This window comes from Lacerta agilis, chromosome 9 (assembly GCF_009819535.1).
Source record: "Lacerta agilis isolate rLacAgi1 chromosome 9, rLacAgi1.pri, whole genome shotgun sequence".
NCBI classification, from domain to species: domain Eukaryota; kingdom Metazoa; phylum Chordata; class Lepidosauria; order Squamata; family Lacertidae; genus Lacerta; species Lacerta agilis.
The window spans coordinates 10,129,778-10,156,314 of NC_046320.1; the positions used below are offsets into that span (position 1 = coordinate 10,129,778).

The window sequence follows — 26,537 nt, forward strand, 5'->3', positions numbered from 1 at the left end:
ATTTCAGGGCTCAGCAAGGTTTACCTTGCCTGGACCGGTTTACTCCAGTGGAGATCCCTCCGGAGTCTGTGTCTGTGCAGATGTGATTTTCAGCATCTGTGCATGCACAGACATGATTTTCAGCACTCCGGAAGCGAGTCCCTGTGCTGCGCTGGTTTAGCGCAGCGCACGGGAACTCGCCGAACAGGCGGCTTGGTTTGGGGGCGGCTCGTGGGCTGGTTAAACAACCCCTGTGGGCCACTTGTGGCCCATGGGCCTTAGGTTGCCTACCTCTGGTCTATTTTGATTGAATAATGAGGAAGACCTGTGCTGCTTTCACTTGCGGAATGGGTGGATGCATGACTGCTGACCTCTAGGCCTCAGGACTCCCCCCAGGCTCTGCACCTCCAATGCCACCCCCCTCCACAGCCCTGTTCTGCCCTCTCCTTAAGCGCCTTCGCCTGGCTAGAAGGTGCCTTTGAACTGCCACAGTGCCTCGCTTGCCTGAAGCTGCTCCACAGGGGAATGGACTGCACAGGAGGTATTTAAAGTTAACAGAAATTGGATGGTCATCTGTCACGGATTATTGATTCCTGCATGACAGGGGGTTGGACTAGATGACCCTAAGAGGTAAGGTAAAGGTAAAGGGACCCTTGACCATTAAGTCCAGTCGTGTCCGACTCCGGGGTGCGGTTCTCATCTCGCGTTACTGGCCGAGGGAGCTGGCGTACAGCTTCCAGGTCATGTGGCCAGCATGACAAAGCTGCTTCTGGTGAACCAGAGCAGCGCACTGAAACGCGTTTACCTTCCCGCCGGAGTGGTACCTATTTATCTACTTGAACTTTGACGTGCTTTGGAACTGCTAGGTGGGCAGGAGCAGGGACAGAGCAACGGGAGCTCACACCATCGCGGGGATTCGAACCGCTGACCTTCTGATTAGTAAGCCCTAGACTCTGTGGTTTAACCCACAGCGCCACCCACGTCCCACAAAGAGGTACCTTGCAACTCTGCAATTCTGATTGTAGAGGTGGGTTCTATGGAGCGCATCCATAGTACTTTATTACGGTCAACGACCAGCACACACACACACACAAAAAGACACATACAGAATCAATAATAAATGCAATTTAAAATTGATCTGAGATTTGATCTAAAAGGGGTTGGCCGTATTAAAATTAAAGTACATTAAAATTAATAATTATTGCTTTAAAAGAATAAATTTAGAAATTAATTAAACAGTCAACAATTCAGATTATTATAATACTTAAATCAAAAGAAGGATCAGGAGCCACCTAATTGTGCGGACCGAAGCTTAATAGCGACAGCACAGAACTTTGCCACCGCAGCAGTGACCTTAGGGTTGGCATCTGATAGGAGCCAATGGGCGTAGTGTTCTTCGGGACATCCAGGAGACTCACATAATAGCGGAGAGATAAGTTCATTCCGTAAAGCCCTATAAAAGCAGCAACGGAGAAGTACATGGTCTGTAGTCTCTACTTCTCCGGAGCCGCATGGACAGAGTCTGTCGCCCAAAGGAACCCCCCTATACCTCCCATCCAATACGGCAGATGGCAGGAGAGCGCATCCATAGAAAACCTCTGGCTTTTGCACGGGGGCGCGCACATAAACTTACTGCAAGGGCTGGCTGGCTCATCCATGAGGTGAGGCGAATCCGGGTCAGGATCCGCGGGGGCGCGGTCAGATCCGGCCGGCCCCCGCCAACCCTGGCGGCTGCTGCTATGTCTGCCCCAGCAGCAGTTGCAGCTGCTACAGCTTTCCCTCCAGCTGCCGCCCCTTTCCGACAAGCGAGCGCAGCGCTACTTCCTGGCGTCACCCCCACCCCGCTCGCCCACAGGGCGGAGAGGGACCAGCGAGCAAAGCCTTGCAGGTGGTTTTTCTGAGAGCCCCCCCCCCCCCATCGCCGGCGTTCGTGCTCAACTTTGCTTCCAGGCTTTGCGATCAGGAAATGCAATTTGCATTTCTCACTTCCATTCCCGGGTGTTTTTACGCAGAGCAATGAGGCTTACTTGCAAGTAAGAGTGTGTGCACCAACTTCAGTCCTCCTCATTTTCATTTATCGCCTTGCTTTGGCCTTCTGCTTCCCCTCCTCTCCTCCTTCGGAGCCACCCTCACTTGCAACCAAATCTCCTGCTTTTCCACGGAGTTACTTTTAAAAAGCACCGGGTTCCTCGCGCGAATGGGAAGCTTTCACAGCTCCCTGGTCCGGTTGCTGCTCCTGTACAAAGCACAGAAAACTAAGGTAGGCATTTTTTATTGGGGGTGGGGGGGGGGAGGCACAGCCAGCACCGCCTACTTTCCTCTCCTTGAATTGTGTATCGTTCTGAACTGCGTACTGAGTGAGAGAAGCACCGTATGCAACAGCAGTGCGATTTATGCCGTGGCCTTTGCTATAAAGAAAGAGGCGCGTCTGTTGCGCGCGCGCGTGTAGGACCCTTAACAAACGATTATTCTTGCGGGCGCAATTTTCTGATTCGCCTCAGGTGCCCGAATGCCTCGGGCCAGCCCTGCTTACTCTTCAGAGAGGTCGGAGTCACATGCCTGGCTCTTCCCACTTTTTGTTCCTGGTACAAGGCTGGTACAAGAAGGGTCACCACAATAAGATGTGGCCCTTGGGCTAAATGTCCCCCCCGCCAAGGACAAATGTCACTTCCAGCACTCTGCCCCGCAACACGTTCACTTCTGTAAATTATCAAGTGCAATCTGAAAAAACAACAACTGCCTTGTCAAGCTTATTCTTTTAGTGTGCGGGGGTGCAGAATCTCTCCCATGGAGGCTGGCGTATGGGGTCCAGTTCTGGCAATTAAACACTTGGGAGATTTTGCTGGAATTGAGTTCAGGAGGGGGTGGCGAGAAGAAAAAAGTAGCAGGATTTGCACCAGGACACACGAAGCTTCTTGTTGCAACAGCTGATTTTCCTCTCAAATATCAGGATCATGTGAATTATTGTGCCTCGCGGGGGTGAGGGAGATTGTTTATACTGACGGTCTGAGATTATTTCGTGTTTTTATAATGAATTTGCACTTTGTACTTAAATCAATAAAAAATATTAATTAATGAAGGAAGCGGGAATAATGGTGGGGGGGGGGCAGAGAGGAGGCAATGAGAGCAGGTCGAGGAGGGGGGTCAGAGGGATCTCGATGGCTCTTGCCTTCTTCCATCCGTTCTGATCTCCTCCTGGATCCCCAGATACAATTCTCTGCTCAGCTATTTGCTTCCAATTTGCGCCTCAAAGGCGGATTAAATAGTAATAATATTAATAATCATAACAGCAGCAGCCCACCTGCCGGCTGGATTGCTGCGGAGGGCGAAGGAGGGTGACTTGGAGACATATTGACGTGATAAATATTGCATGGTCTTTACTTGGGGGTGGGGGGTGGGCATAGGCTGCGATTTCTACACCCACCCAAGGAGGTGGGATAGGCGAGGCGCATCCCCGGGCGCCTCGGGCGCGCGCTTGGCCTCTCCTAGTAATATTGTGATTTTTTTTTTTTAAGTGGGTTGGAATTGAGGAGGTGCGGGAGGAAGGGAGAGGAGGGGGCGAGCTCAGCGCCGCCGCCGCCGCCGCTGTCTTCAGGCAGACCCAAGGCTAGGAGGCATCTCGGAGGCCGGAGAGAGCCTCTCCGCGGCTCTTCTTCGAGCACCGGACGGGGAGCCTCCATGGAGGCGCCTTCGGTCCTGCGCCGGGAGTTCCGCAGGACTCGTCCGGTCGTGGCGTCCCTCCTGGTGATGCTGCCGCCCTAGAAGGGACCCTTGGGAGCCCAGGATGGAACGGTAAGGGAGGCGGGCACGGCTTGGGCTTGCATGAGAGAAAGGACCTATTTCCCTTGAAGGAACCCAGGGAAGATGGGATGTTGGTACCCAAGGCGGCTGCATCCGGGGAGATGAGCGAGGAAGGATGCGCTCGCTCGCTCGCTGGCGCAGGGCAAAGTCAGCTGTCGGGGCTCAGCGGACTGTAGTGGAGGGGACTGAGTTTGGGGGGGGGGGCGGCGCTGAAGCTGCTTCCTCCGGTTTGCAGACCAGACCAGAAGGCTCTCCTAAAGCGCATAGTAATGGCTGGGAATGGACACAGCAGAGCCAGGCTAGAGACACAAAGATAAACCGCCGCGCACTTTCGCGAAAGGAGTGGCTGGGTGTGTGGTGGGGGGGGGGGGGAAGAGGTGTGAATCTCATCATGTCTCGTGGCTTTAGAAGAGGAGGGGGCTATGGAGGTCTACAAGCCAAGATGAGCACGCTCTGCCTGCACAGTCCGAGGCAACGATGCTTCCGTTGCTGGCAACGCTGTGAGGGGAGAGGGCTCTTCTGCTGGAATCCTGCTGGGGGGCTTTCCATAAGAACAGGATGCTGGACTGGATGGGCCACCGCATGGGCCATTGGAAAGGACCCCCAGGGGTCATCTAGTCCACCCCCTGCAATACATGATATTATTCTGGTATTCTTATCTCCATATAGAGGTTAGGTTGTGTGTAAAGGGTGGGGTGACATCGAGGGACTGCCGTCGGGGATAGGAACCGGAGAAGGTCTGCGCTGGGATCTACGGGGGTCGATTCGTGTCACCTGGAGGACAAGCGGGGCTAGCTGGTGACAAGGAAGAAGGGGTGTCTCGGGGCTGATCTGCAAGTTGGACGGAGAAGGAGAAGAAGCGGGGCAGGAGCGGAGGGGGGCTGGCTAAAGAGAGAGAGGGCAGCCTGCTCTGTATCATTTCGAAACCCCTTATTTTTCTGGGCGCTGGCAGTCAAACAGAGCGAGCGGGAAAGTGGCTGGGTGCTCCTTTTCTCCTGAGGAGCCCCTCTCTCATTTACTGACTTTTCTGCCGCCCACAGAAAGAGAGTAAGGTTGCAATCCTGGGAACAAGCCACAGTTAGGGCTGCAGCCTAAGTGGCACCCTGAACACTGACGAGGGAACCACCGTTGCAGAGCTCGAGGGGCTTTGCTTCCGAGCGCCCGGGAAAGGGTAGCCTCGGCAGAGAGGACGCGAAGAGGAGGGAGGGGGCCGTGGCTCAGCGCCACAGCCCCTGCTGGGCATGCAGAAGGTCCCAGTTCAATCTCTGCTGGCATCTCCAGGTAGCGCTGGGAGAGGCTCCCTGCCTGAAATCCTGGAGAGCCGCTGCTGCCGGTCAGTACCGACAATACTGGGCTAGGTGGATTAACGCGACCAAAGCTCCCTCCAACTCTGACGGAGGTCCTCTACTTTCTCTCCCCCGCACCCTTGCAGGGCTAAGATGCTGTCGGGGGCGTCCCCGCTGCTGCTGCTGCGCTGTTGGCTGGCGGCGACCTTCCTGTGCGCCCCGATCCGCGGCTGCCCGGAGCCCTGCGCCTGCGTGGACAAGTACGCCCAGCAGTTCGCCGACTGCGCCTACAAGAACCTGGAGGCGGTGCCGTCAGGGCTGCCGTCGAACGTGACCACCCTGAGTCTGTCGGCCAACAAGATCGCTGAGCTGCGCAGGGGCTCCTTTGTGGAGGTGACGCAGGTGACCTCCCTGTGGCTGGCGCACAACCGGATCGGGGCCATTGAGGAGGGCACCCTGGCTATCCTGGTGCAGCTGAAGAACCTGGACGTCAGCCACAACCAGATCGCCGACTTCCCCTGGGGAGACCTGCGCAACCTCAGCGCCCTCCAGCTCCTCAAGATGAACAACAACCGGATGTCCCACCTGCCGGGAGAGGCGTTCCGTACCCTGCGGGACCTGCGCTCCCTCCGCATCAACAACAACCGCTTCTCCGAGGTGGCCGAGGGGACCTTCGAGGCGCTCACCTCCTTGTCCCACCTGCAGATCTACAACAACCCCTTCAACTGCACCTGCCAGCTCATGTGGCTCAAGAACTGGACCGAGAACACCTTGATCTCCATCCCAGACCGCAACGCCATCACCTGCGCCGCCCCGGAGCCCTGGAAGGGGCTCCCTTTGGCCAAAGTGCCCTACCTGCACTGCGCGCCCCCTAACGTCCGCTTGAGCTACCACCCCAACCTGGACCGCACCCGGCTCTCCTACGGCTTGGCTCTGGCCTTGCACTGCCACGCCCTGGGCCTCCCGGAGCCCGAGATCACCTGGAGGATCCAGGCCGCCGGCGAGACACTGGAGATCAAGGCGCCGGCGGCGGCGGAAGGAGAAGGCAACGCCCTGCCCTCCGACGGCTGGTCCAGAGGAGACCGGGAGAGGTTCCAGGCCTTCGGCAACGGCACGCTGCTCATCCCGCACCTCAGCAAGAAGGAGGAAGGCACCTACACCTGCCTGGCTGCCAACGAGATGGGCAGCAACCAGAGCTCGGTCCATGTCGCCGTGGCGGACGCCCCCGCGAAGGACTCCGCGGGCTCGCTGGGGGACCGCAAGGCCCAGCCCGGGGATCGGAAGCCCGAGGGCAAGGTCTCCAAGAACAGCGTCATGAAAGCCGAGGAGAGGACCAAACTCCTTCCGGAGAGACCCACGCCCAGGAGCTACCACGCGCCCGGGCCCCTGAACGCCAGCGGGCCGTCGGGGCCGCCAGTCTTGGCGAAGCAGTGCGGCTCCAGCGAGGCCCCCCAGTACGTCTCCAACCACGCCTTCAACCGCAGCGGAGCCCTCAAGCCCCACAGTTTCGACCTGGGGGTCATCGCGCTGGACGTCTCGGAGAGGGAAGCCAAGGTCCAGATCACCCCTTTCTACGTCCAGCCAGAGAAGGTCCACCTGAGGAGGCTCTACCTGTGCGAGGCGGGCCGGAGGGGCCACTCCCTGGCGCAGTGGTCCCAGATCGAGGAAGGGGTGAATTCCTACTGGTTCCAAGGCCTCAGTCCCGGCACCAACTACTCCGTCTGCATGGGTTACGTCGGGGAGGACTGCCAGGTCCAGGTGGTCTTCACCACCAAGCGAGAGGTGCCCTCGCTCGTCATCATCGTGGTGGTGAGCGTCTTCCTTCTGGGCCTGGCCACCATCCCTCTGCTGGGCGCCACATGCTGCCACCTGCTCTCCAAGTACCAGGGCAAGACCTACAAGCTCATCATGAAGGCCCAGAACCCGGACCAGATGGAGAAGCACATGGCTGCGGACTTCGACCCGCGGGCCTCCTACCTGGAATCCGAGAAGAATTACGACCCCAGTGAGGTGGGGGAAGGGGAAGGCGAGGAGGAAGAGGAGGAGGAGGAGGCGGGGGCGGAGGGGGTGGTGGAGGGGCGGAGGGGGCTGCCTGGGGGACGGCAGCTGGAGAGAGAAGAGAGCCTGGCCGCCAGCTCCATCCCGGAGTCCCAATCCAAAACAAACCCGGAGGAATTCGAGGTGGGCTCCGAATACAGTGACCGGCTCCCGCTCGGAGCCGAGGCTGTGACGATCTCCCAGGAGATCAACGGCAACTACAGGCAACCGCCCCGTTGAGGCTTCCCTCGGGCGGTTCCCGGAGCTCCGGGCGCGCAGAAACCGAAGGGAAGCGCCCTTCTTCACTGGGGCTCGGGCACCGCTTGCCTGATCGGCTGCGACCTTCTCTGGAAAGGCGCTCCTGCCACGGGGAAGGGACGTCTCCCCAACACCGAGAGCGTCCAGCAGCCGGCACCTAAGGCTGGCTTTGTTCAGGGGCTGTTTTTAGGAGGGATCCCCCCCGATTTATAGAGATGTCCCAAATATTCGGGCAAAATAATGGATTGGGTATGGGTAACACAGCCTGGAGAAATTCACACACCCCCTTTCTTGAAAACCCTCTACTGCATATGCTCCAAACAAAAATGGTTACGTTTTCCACCCCACCCCATCACCTGTCTTCTGAAACGCACCCCCTTTCCCACGCACTCCCTCCGCATTTTCGTGGATTTGATAGGCTCGAAACTTAATTGGTTAGGATCCGCTCCCACACACCAATATTCTGAAATACGCACCCCACTTTTCCCACGCGCCTCCGCGTTTTTGCAGATGCAACTTCTTTTCTAAAATTGAAATTTACAATTGGTTATGGTTTGCTTTTTTGTTTTTTTGTTTAAAAGGAAATTAAAGAAAACACGACGACGACAACGCATTAAAAAGTCGTTGGCCCTAGTCTGGGAGCGAGGGGCTCCCTTGGCGTTTCAGGAAAGGGTGTCAATTTCAGTTCAGGAGGTTAATGGTGCTGGACAGCTCCCGAATCCCCACCCTCGAATTGCCTTCCCCTCTCCAACCCGTTAACCCCCGTGTGAAGGAGCTTGCGGTCAAGGAGGTCTGTGAAATGAGGACCCGTGCCAGGCAGCAGCCCAGATCCCTAGCTTTTCTCATCGGCTGGTCAGGATCACCCGTGTTAAATAAATGGAGCCGTGCTGTAGATAAATGTGTGTTATGTCTGTGCGTGACTTTGGACCGCTGGTGGACGCCTGGAGTTTGAGTCCTAAGGGCTCCCAGCTCCTGGTCTGGATACTGACCCCCTTCCCCCCCTTCTTGCAGCCCTGTCTGAGTCATGTCACCTTCACGAAGATCCGTATTTGCTAAATGTTTATTGGGTAGAGTAGTCTTGCTTCTAGAGAAACGTGCTTGCCCCTTGATGTGGGTCTGTGATGTTCAAAGGCAAAAACGACGGGAGGTCCCGGTGGGTTGATTTTTTTTTTTGCTGTGTTGAGAGTGGAAACAATTTAAATATCGTTTGCAAAGGGTGCGGTCGTGCTTGGCTTGGAATGACCATGGTGGTTTTTGCCTCTGTTAAAGTAGGGAGAGAGAGAGAGATATGCAACCCAATGTCAACAATCGTCTCCAGGGCAGAGAGGAAAATAAAATAAAATAACGATGGTATCACTAATATGTGATTGTTAATTATTATTGTGCAAGGAATCCTTTAGAAAGGAACGGGCTGAGCAACGATAACCGTGCCTCTGTATGTGGAAAGTCAAGAATAATGATAATAAAAACAGACTTAAAAATGGACATTTGGAGCCCTGTTTTGTAATTTGCAAATAGGCAAAGGGTGTTATGTTAGATTTCAGAGCCGAGAATGAAAGCGGCGCTAGATCGAAAGGGAATGTCTGAGCAAATCTCCCCAGGATCCGTTTAGCATGAAACGGAGCTGGCGATCAAACGTCGCACCCAGATGCCGCCGAGGCTTTGAACATTAAAACAGCTGCGCTGAGCAAACCGCATCTGTTTCTCAGGCTCCCCACCCCCGGCCCACCCCGGAGTCTTTAATACCCCAATCATTCCCATTTTAAAGGATATGGGATTCTCTAGGATGCATCTACCTGCTATGGATTTCTATGGACAGGTGAATGGTATGGATGGCCTTTTATGGGCGAGAAAGAATGCAAAGCCCGCAGTTCCTGGTGGGAGGAATGGTCAAAGGAAAAAGAAAAGATGCACGCACTTCTTCGCTAAGAAACATAAGGCTGCCGCAATCATACCTGAAAGTCTCACCTGAAAGTGAGCTCCAGTGAACGCAATGGAACTTACTTTCGAGTAGGCATGCATGGGAACTGCGTTGTAAAACACGGGTTGTCGTCCACCAACTTTTACTCAGAGTAGGCCCGTTAATGGCCATTGATAATTTAGATCCATAAATTTGAATGGGTCGACTCTGAGTAACCAGCAGTTGAATACAACCCAACGTGTCTTCCGCTGCAATTCCCGTGCGTGTCTACAAGGAAGAAACTCCGTTGCGTCCAATGGAGTTTACTCTCAGGTAAGGGGGTGTACCATTGCAGCCGCCTTTTTCTTAGGGAAGAAACTGCCATAAATGAGGTGTGAGACTGGACACGACATGTTGTTTGCGGTGTTTTGAAAATGGAAAAGTGGAAAGACCCCTAAAATGAAAATGCCCCCCATCCCTTCCTATTCTCGCCCTAAAGGGGGGGGGGTCCTGTCGTCTGGACACGCTGCCCCGGCCTGAGCCCCGCAAAGGGCACTCTGGCTTTGGATGACTTTGAGTTTTTTTAAAAAAACCTGCCTGCGCCGAAGAACAAAATAGGATGGCCACCACGAACTGATCCCAGTCTGCCGCGCAGAGAAGCAGAGCGACGTAAGCCCGCTATCATAGAATCATAGAGTTGGAAGGGACCTTGAGGGTCATCTAGTCCAACCCCCTGCAATACAGGAATCACGGCTGATTCAGGTAAACTCTCAGCTAGGCAAAGGGTGCATCGGTCATCCCAAAGCTGCAGGATGTTGGTCTATTAGGGTCAAAATGGAGACCCCACCCCGCCAACCTCAGCCAGGACCCACCTGCCTACCTTCTTCCAATCCCTCCAGCCTAGCGGGGGTGGAGGGGGGGTGGCTCTTCCTGCCAGCTTCTTCAGCCTCTTCAGCATTGCCCTTGCGGAACTCAGCGAGGGGGAGTTGGACAGGGACGGCGATAGGAATTCGTTGGCTCCGCGTGTCCCTTGGCTCTGGCGCCACCTGCTGCTGGGCTCCTTCGCCTCCATCTTCCCTCTTAGTTCCAACTTGGAGCGCCCACTAAGCACCACCGCCCAGAGCAGGCCCGAGCCGAGCCGCGCAGCTTGCGCAGGTCTCCTTGCTGCGCGGAACAGCTTGCATATGGCGCGCGCAATTGCGCAGGGCTGAATTCCAACGCGAGCAGAGTCTCACGCTTGGGACAACGCCAACAGTCACAGAAAGGGAGCGCGTCCTTCAGGAAGCGCAAAGGGGCTCTGAGGGTGGGGACCCCCCGAACCATCCGCATCCCACCTGAGGCTCGAACATGCCTCTTTCAAAATAGTTAAGCACCAGTGGCATGCTGAGCATATGTGCAGCAGCCAGCCGTACCTTATGCACCGGGACTATCGGTGTGCTTTTGCCAGGTCCCACAAACCGACCCAGCCTAGATGCTTTTTCCAAACTGCTTTTGGGTGCAAGAAAAGCTCATAGTCTTCAGGAGCTGCCTGCAGCACAATCTTGTGCCCGTTTACGCGGAAGTAAGTTCCATTGTGTATGCAGCGGGTCTTAAAGGACTGCATCCCCGTGCATGAAAAGGGATGGCAGGATCGAAGCCACAGGAATTCCTACATGGCTATTCGCTTTCAAATAGGAAAGGAGTGTGTGTGTGTGCAATACCGTTGATGTGTGCAACAAAATTGCATGTTTATTTGTTGCTGTGCGCATGCACCCAGCAAAATACATATCAAAATACATATCTTGGGCTATATCATGCATTTTCTTGGACGGAAAGTAAAATCCAAATACGAACACATGAGAAGCAGCCAGAACCAGATCCTTAAAAGGTATGTCTTTTTTTATTTATAAAAATATTTATATACCACTATATCATCAAAAGAAAAGATCAAAGCAGTTCGCAGCAATAAAACGAAAAAATATACAATAAAAGCCATATATAAAAAGTTTTAAAACCCAACATCTACTAACCATTGTGAAAAGATGTATTCTTAATTGACTATGTAGGCAATCTATGCCTGTCTGGCACATATGGGTATATGATTAGCACATGTTTACATTATGTGCGCACAGCTGCCGTTGTGTGCATTTAGGTGATTTTAGATTCGAGACTTGACAGCACAATCCTATGCACGTCCACTGAGAAGTAAGTCCCATTGAATTCAGCAGGGCTTTCTCCCAGAAGCGGGCATGGGAGTTGCAGCATTAATGGTTACACAATGCAAATTGTACCGTACTTAATGCAAAAGCCACCCCTACTGTATTTGGGGGGTCCTCCTCCTGAGTCCTGACCATTCCGCCGCGCAAAGCTCTGGACTTCTTCCCCCCCCCCCCCAGTCCTCTCCTGCCCAGACAGCTGGGTTTTTATAAGAGAGGTTTCTCCAGGGCCAGGGCAGCGAAACTGGACGAATAGCGAAATGCCTTTGGATATCAATTACTGCCAGACAAAATTAGCAGAATGGTGGCGGAGCAGAGCAGATGGGCCTTGGCTGGGATTCAGCACGGCTCCTGGGATTTCAAGGGAAGGGCGTGGCTGCTTGCCAGAAACACGGGGACGCTTTGTGCGCGGCCCTCGTTTCAAATGAATTGTGTGTGTTTTTACCTAAGGACGGGGCTTGCTTGCATGTGCCCTGAAGTAGGCTTTTAGTGTCCATGCTACTGTGAAGATTTACAAGCGCACACGCATCATGTACATAAGCAGCAGTTTTAAATGCAGGCGCGGTGTTTTTGAGTTAGTTAGGGAGCTGGCGTTTATTGCAGAAGTAGGCTTGGGTATTCCTGCCCCCATAGAATTGTGCGCGTGCATCATGCAAGAGTTTTAAATCACACAAACACACAACTGTATATCTACCTGCATGTAGCACAGAGGTAGTGTTTGTGTACACGCTCTTGTAAAAAGCTGCACGCGCGCACACTCACGTTTTAAATGCATCTGAGGCTGAGGTGTGTGTCGCGGGGGGGGGGCTTGCATATCAGCAGAAGTCGTTATTTTATTCAAGCTCCCCGAGGGGTGTGTGTGCTCTCCCCCGAAGCCTTTGTTATTACAAAGAAGAGCTAAGTGGGCACACGATTCATATTCCTTCCTTCTTATGAAATTTAATCTCGATGCTTGAAATTTCTACGGAATCTTTCCTCCAGGCTTCCTTTACTCTCTCGGTAAACATGCCCTCCCCCGACAGTTGTTTGGCTAGTTCCTCGCTCACCGAGCGGGATCTTCTCTCTGGGATAAGAACCCACTGATGCAGGATCACGCCACCCCTCGTCCCCTTTAAAATCGGTTTAACCAAAGTGGAATAAGCTCTTGTGCACACGTTAATGCGGATTAAAGAATCCCTTCTCGGCTTCTCCGACAAAGCGCCCCCTGGAAAAGCTTAAAAGCAGGCTTCCTCAACCTGGCCCTCCAGATGTTTTGAGACTACAATTCCCATCATCCCTGACCACTGGTCCTGCTAGCTAGCGATCATGGGAGTTGTAGGCCAAAAATATCTGGAGGGCCGAGGTTGAGGAAGTCTGGCTTAAAGAATGTTTTGGCCGAGCCAGTCTTGAGCTGTGCAATGGCATCTCTCCAATAAGGATGTAAGAAGAGACTGCTGGATGAGGCCAATGGCCCATCTGGTCTGGCATCCTCTTCTCACCGTGGGCAAATACCCCAAAGAACCTAGGAATCTCGATAGACTGCCTCTGGACCTGAAGGCTCCATCAAAACCTAAGCAGATCCGGCTGGATGAGCCCAATGGCCAACCTAGTCCGACTCCAGCATCCTGTTCTCACAGATGCCAACCAGATGCCCCATAAGCAGAGCCTGAGCACAAGAGAAACTCTCCCCTCCTTTGGCTTCCAGCAACCGGCATTTAAAAGCATTTACTGGCTCAGGCAATAATCGTTTGTAGCCACAATGCCAGGGTGTTGGCACGGCCGTGCGTGTTTTAGGGGCAGAAACTGACGAGCCGCCCTTCCAGCTCTTGGTCTTGGCACATGGCTCATCTCCATCGGGGCAGGGGTAGAGGAGGAGACGGAAAAGGCCGTGCATGGGTTGGGGCAGCAGCGTCTTCCACGGCAGGGGTGATGATGTCATCTCCGGGGCGCTGTTGGCCAGGCGAATAAATCTGCCGTTCACGGGGTGGGGTGGGGAGTCCATCAAATATACCGAGAAAACGAAGCTACATTAGCACGCGGGTTAAACGCCACTTACTCCCCAAAACAAAAATCAAAACCCCTTTATTAAGAACAGCCCAGATGTCACAAAACAGCAAGCAAACTTTTGCGTCCAACAGAGCTCTTTGTCCATCCGGCTGGATAGGAAGTTTGGATGCTGCCTTAGACCCCATCAGACCAAGTGGTCCATTTAACTCAGTACTGTCTACACTGACTGGCAGCAGCTCTCCAGGGTTTCCGACAATGAATATTCCCACTCCCAGCCCTACCTGGAGACGTCCGTGTGTCCTGCGCCAGGGACCTTCTCCCACTGGGCGATTGCCCTTCCGCAGTCAGCTATCCTTGCTTTTAGATAGTTTGTGTGTGTGTCCGGCCACAAACCTTCTTAGACACAACCCCTCCTGCCAGGGAATGAAGGCTGGGGGTTAGGACCTTCAATTCCCAGCACCCTTCACAAAACTATAGCTCCCAGGAGTCTTTGGGTCAAGCTATGGCTGTTAAAGCTTTCTGTGGACGGTGCAGATGCGACCACTGGCTATGCTTGCTGGGGCTGATGGGAGATGAAGCCCAACAACATCTGGGGTGGCCCCAGGCCTTCTACATGCAAGACAAGGGACTCTGGATGTTGAGCAGAGTTCAAGGAGGGGGAGGGGAAAATGCTGGTTTGCAGTTAAAGTCCTAATGTCTGCACAGGTCCTGCACTAGTGAGACAAGCAAGAGGAGTTATCAGAGTTCAGAGACCCATTCCAGTCAGGCTGAAGCAGTGATAGTGAAGGGGGGGGGGGTTGCAGGGGGTGGAGAGAAACCCCCCCCTCTGCCTTAGTATTTCACTTTTTGCTTGTACTCAAGGTGAAACACAGTACATGGCTTTCTTCCTCCCTGTTTTATCCTTACTGCAACCCTGCGTGGTAGGCTAGGCTGAGATACAGTGACTGGGTCAAGGTCACTCCAGATGAGTTTCATGGCTGAGCAGGGATTTGAACCCCGGTCTCCCAGGTCCAAGTGGCGCTGTGGTCTAAACCACAGAGCCTAGGGCTTGCCGATCGGAAGGCCGGCGGTTTGAATCCCCGCAATAGTGTGAGCTCCCGTTGCTCTGTCCCAGTTCCTGCCAACCTAGCATTTCGAAAGCACACCAAAGTGCAAGTAGATAAATAGGTACCACTCTGGCGGGAAGGTAAACGGTGTTTCCGTGCGCTGCTCTGGTTCGCCAGAAGTGGCTTAGTCATGCTGGCCACATGACCCGGAAGCTGTACGCCGGCTTCCTCAGCCAGTAAAGCGAGATGAGCGCCGGAACCCCAGAGCTGTCCACGACTGGACGTAACAGTCAGGGGTCCCTTTACCTTTACCTTTACCTTTCCCTTTACCTCCCAGGTCCTAGTCCAAGACTGCAACCACAGCATCACCACCGCCTCAATTCCCACCTCCATCCAGATAATCCAGCCCCATGGCCTGTGATTCCCTCCCCTCCCCCAAGGTAGGGAATCACTGAGGCAGTCTTTGAGTGTCTACCTACCTCGCAGGGTTGTTGTGGGAATTAAATCAGGAGGGGGAGAACCATGTATGCCGCCTCAAGCTCATTGGATGAAAAGCTGGGGTGTAAATGCAATGCAATGCAATGCAATAAATAATAACATATTGAAGCTCAAGTATTTTGAAAATGCCATATCCTTTGCCAAAGTGTGGGAATGTTTAGGGATGCAGGAGAGGATATATTGTTTATTATATCCTATTCCAACTTGAGTTAACAAATCCCGGAACTTAGCAGAGTTTCACGTTCCCCTTTTAAATCACACACAGCAGATAGCTTGCTCAGACTCACTAGAGTCTCTATAATAAATGTCCTGGTATTTCCCCCTTTTAATCCCTCCTAAAATAAGACACGACACAGTCTTCTATAAAAGTATAAAAAAGTTTACTTACACATCTGTTCACAAAAGGATCCCAGAAGGCAGACTTAAACTCAGTCAAAGTTACATGTACTTAGGAGACTGTCCCATAAGGGAAAAACAGCTCCTTTGTCCTCTCTGGCTGGAAGCCAAGAGAGCATCTTAGCGATGTTGCTTCTTTGAGAGAGTCATCCAAAAAGAAAGAAAGAAAGGAAGAAAGAAAGAAAGAAAGAAAGAAAGAAAGAAAGAAAGAAAGAAAGAAAGAAAGAAAGAAAGATGGTGGCAGCCTGTGGTTTTGTTTACCTGCCCAGGTGAGGCCACACCCTTCTCCAGTTACACAGAGGAATTCTATCCCAGCCCAGGAGAAACAGCAAGTTCCGACTGACTGGCCTAGAGTTCCCCTTCTATGTCCACTCTAGCAATGTTGTATTTGACTGCTCCTGTGTTTCACATCCTACACAAAGGACTTCTGCATGGTACACCACGACTATGGAAAACGCATGAATTTTTGGGAACAATTGACTTTCCCTTCAGTCCCTCACAGGATTCCCACCCACCCACCCACCCCTTTGCCTTAAAAGCTCAGCTTTTGTCAGCGTGCATGAAGTCATTGTCTAGCTTTTATGGAAAAGAAAGAATATAAAATAACAAAGAAAAGAAGAGTGGAGAAACGCAAAATGCAAAAATCTTGAGAGACCTGCAGATGATGGATACTTGTCAGGCTCTGAAGCAAAGTTGCACTGGTGCCAATTTTGTAAAACTATTGAGGCTTATTCTGATTTACATCCCTACGGAATCAAGATCAGAAATGAGATGGTGCTTTCTCTTTTCTATCTCCTTAGCTGATAACAATATCAACATTTTAATGCGCATTAGAAATGTAGAATTCTCATTATGGGTAAATGGCCTCTTGTGGGCACATTTTAATTGAGTTTTATGCTTTAAGACATACAAAGACGAGAGGAAACGCAGCCCTCTCCACATCCATTTAATTAAGAGAGTAATAGATTTCTTTTCCTGCGCCCCCTAATATTTCTACCGGGAATCTAGTTATGATGAATTATTGGAGTTGGATTCTGCAGCGCCATTTCTTCTGAGCCTGGGAGCAGAATGGAAATAGGCAAATAGAGTGAATTTCTGTCTCAAGAGAGTGTTGGGAATATATAGCAGACCACATCCTGTGGATCTGAAGAGTTTCCAACATCATTTGTGGGTTCTGCCATATATGCCAGTAGCAATCTCAATCCTGTATCCAAGGCAGGACCACTCATGCAAAATAAGGAGGTACTATCAGACGCAGTGGTGCTGTGGTCTAAAATACTAGGGCTTGCCGATCAGAAGGTCGGCGGTTCGAATCCCCGCTAGGGGGTGAGCTCCTGTTGCTCGGTCTCTGCTCCTGCCCACCTAGCATTTCGAAAGCACGTCAAAGTGCAAGTAGATAAATAGGTACCGCTCAGGTGGAAAGGTAAACGGCGTTTCTGTGTGCTGCTCTGGTTCGCCAGAAGCGGCTTAGACATGCTGGCCACATGACCTGGAAGCTGTACTCCCTTGGCCAATAAAGCGAGATGAGCGCCGCAACCCCAGAGTCGTCCATGACAGGACCTAACAGTCAGGGGTCCCTTTAACTTTATCAGACTCTGGCACATTTCAAGGTTTGCAGAAGAAACAGTGGTATGCAGTGGCTACAGGGCCAAACTAGCACCTGGGACTGGAAGAGACCAGGGTTCAAATCTGCACTCAGCCATGAAACTCACTGGGTGGCCCTTGGGCCAGTTGCTCTCTCTTTCTCTCAGTCTAACCTACCTCACAGGGTTGTTGTGAGGATGAAACAGGGAGGGGGGAGATTCATGTGTCCTCCTTGGAGAAATAAGCGGTATTTAAACGTGACCTAGCTCCCAGTGAAGGGACGCGCGTAGCGCTGTGGGTTAAACCACAGAGCCTAGGGCTTGCCGATCAGAAGGTCTGCGGTTCGAATCCCCGCGATGGGGTGAGCTCCCATTGCTTGGTCCCAGCTCCTGCCCACTAGGCAGTTCGAAAGCACGTCAAAGTGCAAGTAGATAAATAGATACCGCTCCGGTGGGAAAGTAAACGGCGTTTCCGTGCGCTGCTCTGGTTTGCCAGAAGCGGCTTAGTCATGCTGGCCATATGAACTGGAAGCTGTACGCCGGCTCCCTCGGCCAGTAAAGCAAGATGAGCACCGCAACCCCAGATCCGTTCACGACTGGACCTAACGTTCAGGGGTCCCTTTACCTTTACCTTAGCTCCCAATGGGATACAGTAAGCTTTGGAATCGACTCTCTCTCATCTGCCTTGGTTTCCTTCCCTTCTGCTCCACTCGCACGTGGTTGCATGCCACCCCAATCTCTGAGCAGGGTGAGATTCTAGGGGCTACAGGCGCTTACCCAGGGCCTGTGTTTCCATCTGGAAATGAGACACGGCGGAGAATGTGGTATCTTTCGGACCGGTGTTGATTAGGACTGTAGGCAGGTAAGGAAAGATCCAAGAACGTTGTCCAGGGCAAAGGCAGACACAGAAACCACTGCTGCTATTTTGACCAGTTCCTACAAAGTTTTCTCTTCTCCCTTCTCTCTCCCCCCAGTTCTCTGTTCTCCCCCTGCCAAGCCCAGATAATTGAGGTCAGCCAATCATGCCCCCCTCCAAAGCTGTCTGCAGCCCCCTCAGCCAGCGCTGGGAGTTGAATCAAGAGCTCTGGGTAGAGCCCACTTTCCCCTAAGCAAGTGAAAATGAGTCAAGATGAGAAGGACCCCTCCAGCTCCATCCCTGCCACCAACATGTTCCCACAGTCTCTGCCCCCTCCTTTCATAGGCAAGCAAAAAACAAACAGACAAACCCTTGAGGAGGAGAAGGGGTCTCTTGGGCAGAGGGAGCGAGAAAGAGTCAACCATCTATCTCAGACTTCTGCATGGAAAGGTTCCCCGTTAACTGTGAATTAAATGAGTGCTTTGTTCTAAACACTGTCATACGTCCCTCGCTTCCTCAAGTGGCGAGAAGTTCCAGGGGCATTTGCTCTGTCAGGGCTCACGTTCCACCCGAGAGCATGAGATATGTGGCATTCTATAAAGTTTATTTCAAAATATTGCTGTGAGTTTGTGGGTGCCAGACCTTTTAACCCCTAGACCCTGCAAGGGTTAAAATATAATCCTGATGAAGCAATTGCCGGGGTAATGGGCCATTAAGAAAACAAAGGAAAGGGGGGCTCTGTGCCAGAGGACAAATGCAGGCTCCTCTTCTAGTTCTTAGATAACTGGGAGAACAAAGCCAAAGTTTAGAGTTTTGTGGTTATGTGAGCTGGAGGAAAAAGTCAGAGAAGCAGAGCAGGATGTTGGATGTCTGCTTGAATCCAGAGCTGCAGCTATGAGAGAAACAAGACATCTAGGCTCAGGCTGTACAGTACATATGTGTAAATAAACCAAATATCCTAAAGACACCACAGTCTCCGAGCAACCGAGCCAAGTCCAAGGTGCTACCATTAATATATAAAACACATGACAATTTGGGACCAGTTTATCTTGAGGTTGCTTGACCCCACATGTGCCCAGTTGACCACTTTGATTGGCAGAATGGGCACTGCTAGAGGTGCCAGCCACATGATGAGCATTCTACATTTGTAAGAACTGGGTCATCTAGGGTGGCACTCTGGAACTCCCTGCTGATTGACACCAGGCAGGCACCTTCACTGCACTCTTTTTCAGCACCTGCTATAAACATTAAAAACTCTAGCTGGGCTGAAATGTTCAACTCAACCATCGATACCAGTCCATTAGTGAAAACATAAGAACATAAGAACAGCCTGCTGGATCAGGCCAATGGCCCACCTGCTCCCCTGGTCCTTTTGTTCCAGGAAGGGATAGCTCAGTTGCTAGAAAACAAGACTCTTAACCTCAGAGTCCTGGGCTTGAACCCCACATTGGGCAAAAGATTCCTGCATTGCAGGGGGTTGGACTAGATGACCCTTGGGTTCCTTCCAACTTGACAATTCTAAGATTCTGGTCTGGCATCCTGTTCTCATGGTGTATAACTAGATGCCTCTTCTGGGAAACCCACAAGCATGATTCTGTTGTGATATTATTGCAAGCCGAGCTGCGAAAAGCTGCAGCAGCGAGGTCACTTGACTTATGAGTCATGTTTTCATCTTGTGGGAAAACCACTGGCCATACCAGCATTCCCACACATGTGATGTTATTGTAATGTACTGATGTATTTTACTTTCTGTTCCGGCTCAGAGATGCTAGACGTATTACAGACAGCTCTGAATCCATGAGCTGGCTACGCAGAGATATATTCTGCATCTTATCTACAATAAAGTAGGTTTTAGCCTTAAAGGCTTGTGTGTGTTGTTCTTCAAGCTGGGGAACAATCACATATTACTGCTGTGCCCCTGGACTCGAGTAGCCAGGAAGGCACAGAGGCTTCGTTCCTGTCTGGGGGTCAGTCTAACAACTTGCCCCCCCGGGAAGTCTCATAACAGATTCTAGGCGGGTTTCCAGCTACACTGCTGCCTCCAATTGTGAAGGAAGAGCATAGCAACCGTGGGTATTAGCCACCCATAGCCCTCTCCTCTGTAATGGGGGAGCTCTTGGGGAGCCAGTGTGATGCAGAGGTGTCTGACTAGGGCTGTATATATTAACAACAACAACAACAACAACAACAACTTATTATTTATACCCCGCCCATCTGGCTGGGTTTCCCTAGCCACTCTGGGCGGCTCCCAACAGAATATTAAAAGCATGATAAAACTGTTGAAGATTCATTTCCCGTGTCTGCAGTCATGGGATTGTTGACTATCACATGACGGTATGTGTTTTCATTCCACAGAGTGGGAAGTGACAGAGACAGGATGTTTGTGTTACTGTGTTCTGTGAAGTGGGACTATTGTCCTTTGTTCTTTTCTCTTTGCTGTCTGATGCGAGAGAGAGAGAGGGAGCCATGTTGCTGTGCTCCGTGTGTGTTTATATGTAAATAAAGCAGATTAGCCAAAATGCTGAGTTGCTGGGGTCTATTTACACATGCTGTGAAGGCTCTGCGGATCCCTAAGTGTGCTGATGCTTCTTGGTATCAGTCGCTGTGATGTTTGGGCAGAAGAAAGCTTTTGAAGCTCCCAAACGATCGACCAGGAGGGGGAAAACATGCCAGTTGGGCATGTGTCTCTGCCAGGGTCCTACACAAGAGTAGGATGCTCCTGCCACTCTGGGCGGCTCCCAACAGAATATTGAAAACATGATAAAACACCAAACATTAAAAACATCTCTAAACAGGGCTGCCTTCAGATGTCTTCTGAAAGTCAGATAATTGTTTATTTCCTTAACATCTGGTGGGAGGGCATTTCACAGGGACCACTACAGAGAAGGCCCTCAGCCTGGTTCCCTGTAACTTTGCTTCTCACAGTGAGGGAACCACCAGAAGGTCCTTGGAGCTGGACCTCAGTGTCCGGGCTGAACGATGGGGGTGGAGACACTCCTTCAGGTATACTGGGCCTTTGAGGCCGTTTAGGGCTTTCAAGGTCAGCACCAACACTTAGAATTGTGCTTGGAAACGTACTGGGAGCCAATGTACCGGTAGGTCTTTCAGTGTGGAATGTAATCCACTGGGAACAGTCAAATACAACATTCCCTGTTTTGCTAGAGTGGACATTCAAGGGACCGTTTGGTCCAGCCAGTCGAAACATCCTGTTCCTCCTGGCCTGGAGCATCTTTCCTTGCATGTGACTAGTGGGTGGGCATGACCTTTCCAGACCTGGTAAAAGGCATGCTGCCACTCTCTCTCTTTTTCCATCTTCCTTTTGTCCTGCGGACTTCCTGGAATGAACTGTTGGCTGCCAGCCAAGCAGTCCCCAGACCATCTTCCTTATGGGATAAACCTGTCTGTAGATGTTTGTAACTTTAAGCCTAAAGCCTGCCTTCAGGGATCACACTGAATCTGCCACATTCTGGATTAGTTGTAGTTTCCGGGTCACCTTCAGAGGTAGCCCCACATAGAGCGCATTGCAGTAGTCCAAGCGGGAGATAACCAGAGCATGCACCAGTCTGGAGACACAGTCTGCGGGCAGGTAGGGTCTCGGCCTGCGTACCAGATGGAGCTGGTAGACAGCCGCCCTGGACACAGCATTGACCTGTGCCTCCATGGACAGCTGTGAGTCCAAAATGACTTCTAGGCTGCACACCTGGTCCTTCAGGGGCACAGTTACCCCATTCAGGACCAGGGAGTCCCCTACACCCACCCGACTCCTGTCCCCCAAGAACAGTGCTTCTGTCTTGTCAGGATTCCACCTCAATGTGTTAGCCACCATCCATCCTCCAACCGCCTCCAGTACACATGCTGTTTGTTTAATGCACATTCCAAACACCCCCTCAGAAGACTCTTTACTCTCAAGTAGCTGTAGTTTACCCTCACATAGCTACAATTCCTAGCACCCTTAGCAAATGACAGTTCCCAGGATTTTTTTGAGGGGAAGCCATGCATTTTAAAGGCGGGGTGTGGATGCTGCTTAGGAGTGGGGAGTCCCACATTCAAATCACCACTCAGCCATGGGTCTGAGTTACTGAGACAATATGGGAAGAAGAAGAAGAGTTTGGATTTGATATCCCGCTTTATCACTACCCGAAGGAGTCTCCAAGCGGCTAACATTCTCCTTTTCCCTTCCTCCCCCACAACAAACACTCTGTGAGGTGAGTGGGGCTGAGAGACTTCAGAGAAGTGTGACTAGCCCAAGGTCACCCAGCAGCTGCATGTGGAAGAGCGGAGACGCGAACCCGGTTCACCAGACTACGAGTCTAACGCTCTTAACCATTACACCACACTGGCTCCCACTGGGAAGAACCATATAAGTTGCTAGTTTTGCCTTACACAGGGTTGGGGGTTGGGGGACCTTTCTTGCCCCAAGGCCTGCATCTCCCTTTGGATGGGCTGGTGTGCCAGTAGTGGGTGGGGCCAAAGGCTGTAGTGGGCAGTGCTGTGTTTTGTGACCCTTACCCTTTGATGGATGCTAGAGGTTTTTAGAGCTGGACCATCAAGAAGGCTGATCGCCGAAGAATTGATGCTTTTGAATTATGGTGCTGGAGGAGACTCTTGAGAGTCCCACGGACTGCAAGAAGATCAAACCTATCCATTCTCAAGGAAATCGGCCCTGCGTGCTCACTAGAAGGACAGATCCTGAAGTTGAGGCTCCAGTACTTTGGCCACCTCATGAGAAGAGAAGACTCCCTGGAAAAGACCCTGATGTTGGGAAAGATGGAGGGCACAAGGAGAAGGGGACGACAGAGGATGAGATGGTTGGACAGTGTTCTCGAAGCGACTAGCATGAGTTTGGCCAAACTGCGGGAGGCAGTGGAGGATAGGGGTGCCTGGCGTGCTCTGGTCCATGGGGTCACGAAGAGTCGGACACGACTGAACGACTGAACAACAACAACAACAACAGAGCTTTTTATACATGCCATCAAACCATCCTCCCTCCAGGATGGCAGGAGGCATGGATGCAACTGGAAGGCACATTCCATCCGGACAATAGTGCTTCGGGAGGGGGCAGGGCAGGGCTGGCAAGGGGTGTGGCTTGGGCAGGGTCAGGTGCCATGATGGCTGCCATACATTTTACTCAGAAATCAGTGCCACTATGTTCAATGGTATTTACTCTTAGGTGTGCCTATGATTGTGCTGGTTTTAAAACCTGAAATGGCCTTAGTCTGGCATATCTGAAAGCGCTCCCTTGTCCTTGCAAGCATCTTCAGAAGAGAATAAAATAGCCATTTTACAACAAAGGAGACCAGGATGGATTTCTTTATATACTTATGGAGAAATTTCCTGCTGCAAGGAGAAATGACTTTGGCCCAAAGCCCTGCCCCCCCCTGGTGTGCATCTTAGGCTGCAGTCCTGTATCCACTTACCCGGGAGTAAGCCGCTTGAACTCCACAGGACTTTGCGGCCAAGGAGAGGTGTGTCCGGCAATGTGCTTTTAACAGGGTCTTGCTTCATCAGTTATTCAGCGGGGAGAAAAACAATCACCGTTTTACTCTTTCTCTCTGCTCTTCACAGCCTGGAGGAGACAGAGAATGTGTGAATTATTAAGTGAGTTTGTGCAATGAAAAAGAGAGAGAGAGAGAGAGAGAGAGAGAGAGAGAGAGAGAGAGAGAGAGAGAGAGAAGGTGAAACGAAAACCTGCCATGGATTTGGAACAAGCTGCAGACTGAAACCTCTGGTTGAAAGTGTAACACTGCAATCCAATAACGTCTACTCAGAAGTAAGCCCTGTTGAGTTCAATGACAACAACAACAACAACAACAACAACAACAACAACAACAACAATAATAATAATATTTTTATTTATTTATACCCCACCCTTCCCAGCCAAAAACCGGGCTCAGGGCAGCTAACACTAATTAAATTCACAGCAAAAACATAAAAACAATCAATTTAAAATACAGATTAAAATACAAATTCAAAATTCAAAATTAAAATTGCAGTCTCATTTTCAAATAGCCCACCAATAATAAGAAGAAGAAGAGTTTGGATTTGATATCCCGCTTTTCACTACCCGAAGGAGTCTCAAAGCGGCTAACATTCTCCTTTCCCTTCCTCCCCCACAACAAACACTCTGTGAGGTGAGTGGGGCTGAGAGACTTCAGAGAAGTGTGACTAGCAGCTGCATGTGGAGGAGTGGAGACGCGAACCCGGTTCACCAGACTACGAGTCTACCGCTCTTAACCACTACACCACACTGAAGCATAAGTATCAAACAGAAACCAACCCAAAGGCCAGGTGGAACAGCTCCGTCTTGCAGGCCCTGCGGAAAGATGCCAAATCCCGCAGGGCCCTGGTCTCTTGTGATAGACTGTTCCACCAAGTCAGGGCCAATACTGAGAAGGCCCTGGCCCTAGTTGAGGCCAACCTAGCATCTTTCTTGCTCGGGACCTCCAAAAGATTATTATTTGAGGACCTTAAGGTCCTACACCGGACATACCATGAAAATATTTATAGGAAAGCAGTGTTAAAGCAAGAAATCAGCCCTTTGGGATGATTGTCTGATTACATTTATATCCAACCTTTCTTCCAATGAACTCAAGGCGGCATACATATTTCTTTCCCTGCATTTTATCCTTACAACAACAACAAACTTGTGAGGTAGCTTAGTCTGAGAGTGAGTGACCTGCCAAAGGTCACCCAGTAAATTTCTTGGCTGAATGGGGATTTGAATTCTGGTCTCTCAGCTCCTAGCCCATCACTCTAAACGCTACTGGTCCTTGCTTTTGTTTAGCCATAGACTCCTAGAGTGAGCTCCAGCCAAGCCTCAGTGGCAATGGCTGTAAAATGGAACCAAGTACCCTTGCATGTAGTGTGCAGCAGAAAACTCAGGGCAGAGATGATGCAGCCTATTGTGGCTCTTATCTGAAGAGCACACCTGCCTGAAACATGCATTTCCAAACCCATCCCGGCCTTACATTTCTTGGTGTGCACTTTGCAAAGCCCCGAAACCTAGCTTTCACTCATCCTAACTGCACTCTGGCTGTCTCTTTAAGAAGCCGGCAGAACCCAAGCCAAGAAAGGAGGGATAAGGAAGTTGGGGGAAAACACCACTGTTTTTATTAAGTGTAGGCTGTTGTTTTAGAGAGGCTGGTCTTTGCTACTCATAAAAAAATGTATTCCCAGGTCTCTTGAAAACACATAATTGAAAGGGGAGGAAATTCAATGAATGGACTCTTGTGGGGTTTCTGGCAGAGGCAAGGGTTGGGGGCTTGATCCTATGCCACCCCCTCCTCAAAACAGAAGACAGGTAGTTTCTAATTCAGTAAATGTGTCAGGAATTAGGGTCCGTTTCAGGATAAAACCAAAGCAAAAACAAAAACAAAAAGAGAGGGATTTTTTTTTCTTTTTTCGAGGCCTGTGACAAATCAAAACCACTTTTCTGGCTCCCCGAGCGTCGGAGGCTGGACTTCGCCTTTATTAATAACATTTTTGGAATGCATGAGTCTGTCAGGACCCGACACAATGTTTACACAGTTTCCTGGCTGAAACCCTTGCGTGAAGAAAGAAGGAAGAGAGTCACGGGAAAAAAAGAGGTAACAAAAAGAGAACTTTCATCCCTTGTCTTTTCAGGAGTATTTTTTTTTAAAAAAGAATATGTTTGAGCTTTGCCGACCCGAACCTGATCGCCTTTCTGATTCTGCAGCCAGTCTTTGCCTCCTTGCCTCCATCGCCGAAAACGTTTGCTATGCATCTGGGCCTGTGATGCAGCAAAGTCCAAAAAAAGAGAGAAAGGGCCGGCCCTCCTGTTAGGCAAGGAGAAGAGGCTGCTTCGGGTGCTAAAGTAGGGGGGCAGCAGGAAGGGACTGGAGGACAGAGCAGGCTGTCCTGTAGCCCCCTAAGCTAGTCTACAGCCCCCAGAGTTGTTGGAGCCAGAATAAAACCCAGCCCCGCCCCTCCAGCTGGACTCTGTACGTGGAACCAGTGAGTGTGTGTGCTGCCTTCTTCCATTTCAGGGGGGGTATGTGGGCTAGATGACCCTTGGGGTCCCTTCAGCCCTACAACTCTAGGATTCTCTGTTGCCACAGGCAGAAAAAATTCTCAGGCCAGACAAAATGTGTGGGCCCCAATCCGCATGGCTTCATAAAAAGACGAGACACATTAATGGAGGGGATGGTTACCCATGGCCAGGGGCGTAGCAAGGTAAATTGGTACCTGGGGGTAAAAAATTTTTTGTCACCCCCCCAGGCATGGGAAGGTCAGGTGGTACCCGGTGCGGAAAATTTCTTGCCTACCCCCCGTTGATTCCCACCCCCCGCAAAAAATGGTTTTACATTATTTCATATTTTCTTACAAAGGAATAATAACAAGTAATAATAATAATAAACTTTTATTTGTATCCCGCCCTCCCTGGCCGAAGTCGGGCTCAGGGTGGCTAACATCAGATACATAACATTGGTATAAAATCAAACAATAATTTAATTACCTCCTTAAAAACATCTCAAAATCACATTAAAGTCTAATTAGATAGCTTTCCACAGGGTTAGGGTTGGGAGCAGTAAGTGTTCTCTGAACTGAAATTTCAGCCTTTATGACATAGGAAAGCAGCCAAGTGAACAGTTATTTTGGTGGAGGAGGGTCAAGATATTAACCGATATGCATGAAATTTCATATATAGCTATATAATCCCTAGTATAGTAAGATAAGACCTTCGGAGCAGGCATTT

At 51.1% G+C, this 26,537-nt stretch overlaps 1 protein-coding gene across 1 annotated transcript; it reads left to right on the plus strand.

The window, feature by feature from the left end:
- The first annotated feature begins 3,614 nt into the window (after nucleotides 1-3,614).
- Nucleotides 3,615-8,661, plus strand: ISLR2 (immunoglobulin superfamily containing leucine rich repeat 2). Its single transcript, XM_033160503.1, has 2 exons — nucleotides 3,615-3,771; nucleotides 5,213-8,661. The coding sequence occupies exons 1-2, from the start codon at nucleotides 3,764-3,766 to the stop codon at nucleotides 7,341-7,343; spliced, it is 2,139 nt and encodes a 712-aa protein (XP_033016394.1). The 5' UTR covers nucleotides 3,615-3,763; the 3' UTR covers nucleotides 7,344-8,661.
- The last annotated feature ends 17,876 nt before the right edge of the window (nucleotides 8,662-26,537 follow it).